The following is a 3256-nucleotide window of genomic DNA, read 5'->3' as shown; positions in this document are numbered from 1 at the left end:
AGGCCACCGGCAACCAGTGCAGCTCGCGCAGCAGCGGTGTTACATGGGAGCGACGAGTCCCTCCCAACACCGCCCGCGCGGCCGCATTCTGGACCAGTTGGAGCCTCCGGGTGCTCCTCAAGGGAAGCCCCATGTAGAGAGCATTACAGTAGTCCAGGCGGGAGGTGACGAGGGCATGGGTGACTGTGCGCAAGGCGTCTCGGTCCAGAAAAGGCCGCAACTGGTGTATCAGGCGTACCTGATAAAACGCCCCCCTGGTCACGGCCGACAACTGGTCTTCCAGTGTCAGCCGTGAATCCAGGAGGACCCCCAGATTGCGTACCCTCTCCGAGGGAGCCAAAATTTCGCCCTCTATAGTCAGCGATGGAGTTTGCTGTAGCGGTTACGGTGCTGGCCTAGAAACCAGGAGGCTGTGAGTTCTAGTCTTACCTTAGGCATGAAAGCCGGTTGGGTGACTTAGCCTTAGGCCAATCACTAGGAGACAGTGAGTTCTAGTCCCGCCTTAGCCATGAAAGCCAGCTGGATGACTTTGGGCCAATCTCTAGGAGACAGTGAGTTCTAGTCCCGCCTTAGGTATGAAAGCCTAAGGTGCTGGCCTAGAAACCAGGAGGCTGTGAGTTCTAGTCTTACCTTAGGCATGAAAGCTGGTTGGGTGACTTAGCCAATCACTAGGAGACAGTGAGTTCTAGTCCCGCCTTAGGCGTGAAAGCCAGCTGGATGACATTGGGCCACTCACCAGGAGACTGTGAGTTCTAGTCCCACCTTAGGAATTGAAAGCCAGCTAGGTGGCCTTGGGCCAATCAGCAGGAGACTCTGAGTTCTAGTCTTCCTTACGAACCCAAGCCAACTGTATGACTTTGGGCCAGCCACTCTCTCAGTCTAACCCACCTCGCAGGGTTATTGTGGGGAAAATTGGAGGAGAAAGTAGTATAATGTATGTTTGTTGCCTTCAGTTACTTACAAAGTAATAAAGGCAGGATAAAAAAAATCTAAATAAATAAATAATGTCTAGAGGTGCTGAGAAACACCAGTGGGCCTAGATTCTGAAGACCCACAATTGAGGAAGTGTTAAAGCTCTGTTGAGGTCCTCTTGAGTTTTCACCGTCTCCAGATAAGCAGCAGAAGTAATATCAGTAAAGAATCAGATTCAGTCATCCTGGATAAAGGTCAGAGTTGTTCTGGACTAATCTCTGAATTTATGTTGTTAATCATTCTCTTGACGTTGAGTCTCACGCTCTAAGATTCCAGATGTACGCATGTACAGATGCAATCCCAGATGTGCGTATGGTGTTTCCTTTCTGAGCTGACAGAATCTCTATTACATATGTGGGATATTCTCTGTGGAGAACAATGGTCCAACTGTGGATAATGTTAATTAACTTCTAATCCTTGGATTTATTTCCTTCCTTCACTCAGAATCTGATCTACTCGGCCTGGAGTCCACTTATGCAAGAATAGAGCAGGATCTGAATGAAACACTGAGGCGACGCAGACACACCGGAGAAAATGACTACAATATTGAGGTTCTCCTTGGGGTAGATGACTCGGTGGTCCGATTCCATGGCAAAGAACACGTGCAGAACTATCTTCTCACCCTTATGAATATTGTGAGTGCAACATTTTCTTGCTTTAGTTTGGGAGAAATAAAGATGTTGAGACTCTGGAAAGTGCAGAGAAGAGCAACAAAGATGATTAGGGGACTGGAGGCTAAAACATATAAGGAAGGGTTTCTGGAATTGGGGATGTCTAGTTTAATGAAGAGAAGGACGAGGGGGGACAGGATAGCAGCTTTCCAATATCTCAGGGGCTGCCCCAAAGAAGAGGGAGTCAAGCTATTCTCCAAAGTGCCTGAAGGCAGGAGAAGAAGCAACGGATGGAAACTAATCAAGGAGAGAAGCAACCTAGAACTAAGGAGAAACTTCCTGACAGTGAGAACAATTAACCAGTGGAACAACCTGCCTCCAGAAGCGGTGAATGCTCCAACACTGGAAGTTTTTAAGAAGAGACTGGACAGCCATTTGTCTGAAATGGTATAGGGTTTCCTTCCTGAGCAGGGATTTGGACTAGATGACCTCCAAGTTCCCTTCCAACTTTACTACTACTACTACTACTACTACTACTACTACTACTACTACTACTACTACTGTTGTTGTTGTTGTTGTTGTTGTTGTTGTTGTTATTATTATTATTATTATTATTATTATTATTATTATTATTATTATTATTATTATTATTATTATTATTATTATTATTAAGATCTCGGTCCCTTAAGCCTCAAATTGATTGTGGATAATCTTGAGAAAGCTACAAAGGGTTTTGAATCCCCTCACATTTGGGTCTGAGACTGTAAGGAAATGCTAAGGCTACAGGTAAGATTAGAAAGTGGAACATCTAGAACAGGGGTCTTCAAACTTGGCCCTTTTATGACTTGTGGACTTCAACTCCCAGAATTCCTCAGCCAGCGTGCCTGGCTGAGGAATTCTGGGAGTTGAAGTCCACAAGTCATAAAAGAGCCAAGTTTGGAAGACCCCTGGTATAGGTAGTCCTGCACTTATGACCATTCATTTAGTAACAGAATAACCCACTGCTCAAGCAGGAAACCCTGTACCATTTCAGAGAAATGGCTGTCCAGTCTCTTCTTGAAAACCCTTCAGTGTTGGAGCACCCACAACTTCGGGAGGCAAGTCGTTCCACTGGTTAATTGTTCTAACTGTCAGGAAATCTCTCCTTAGTTCTAGGTTGCTTCTCTCCTTGATTAGTTTCCATCCATTGCTTCTTGTCCTGACCTTTCTGATTGCATTTTCAATGCTTTTAGAATATTGGCATTTGAAAAGCTTTGGTCTCTTCATTCCATAATTAATGTTTTCTTCTTCAAAGTGATTCCGGGGTTAGGAGACTGCTCTCTGAGCTGTTAGCACCAAATAAATGCAAAAATGGGTTTTTTCTTTCAAGAGTCGTTCAATTTTCCAGTGTCAGAGCCATGCTGCATTTTAAGCAACAGAGGAGCGTTTCAGCAACAAGAGTTGCCCTTGAAGACCACAAATTAAAAAGTTTGTGGTTGCTGTGAAAACATAATTTTAGGGAATGGAGAGATGCTTTCCAAACAAAGCAAAGCAAAAACAAGGGAGTTTCAGAGAAAGAAGTTTGAATATTTAATGGTTTGTATTTTTGCTTTTATCATATTGTAAGCGGCCCAGAGTTGCATTTGAAAGAAAGAAAGAAAGAAAAAAAGAAAAGGAAGGAAGGAAGGAAGGAA

The 3256-nt window shown here is 44.3% G+C and overlaps 1 protein-coding gene across 1 annotated transcript in view; it reads left to right on the top strand.

The window, feature by feature from the left end:
• The window catches only part of ADAMTS3 (ADAM metallopeptidase with thrombospondin type 1 motif 3), a gene marked incomplete at its 3' end in the record, with an annotated part of 118739 nt that overhangs the window by 63244 nt on the left and 52239 nt on the right, over nucleotides 1-3256 (top strand). Inside the window, exon 4 of the mRNA XM_015820856.1 lies at nucleotides 1417-1607. Coding sequence (XP_015676342.1) covers nucleotides 1417-1607 — 191 coding nt within the window. The remainder of the gene's footprint in view (nucleotides 1-1416; nucleotides 1608-3256) is intronic.

Source organism: Protobothrops mucrosquamatus, unplaced genomic scaffold, assembly GCF_001527695.2.
Source record: "Protobothrops mucrosquamatus isolate PMUCROS unplaced genomic scaffold, P.Mucros_1.0 scaffold1191, whole genome shotgun sequence".
NCBI classification, from domain to species: domain Eukaryota; kingdom Metazoa; phylum Chordata; class Lepidosauria; order Squamata; family Viperidae; genus Protobothrops; species Protobothrops mucrosquamatus.
This window is presented reverse-complemented; position numbering and strand designations above follow the sequence as displayed.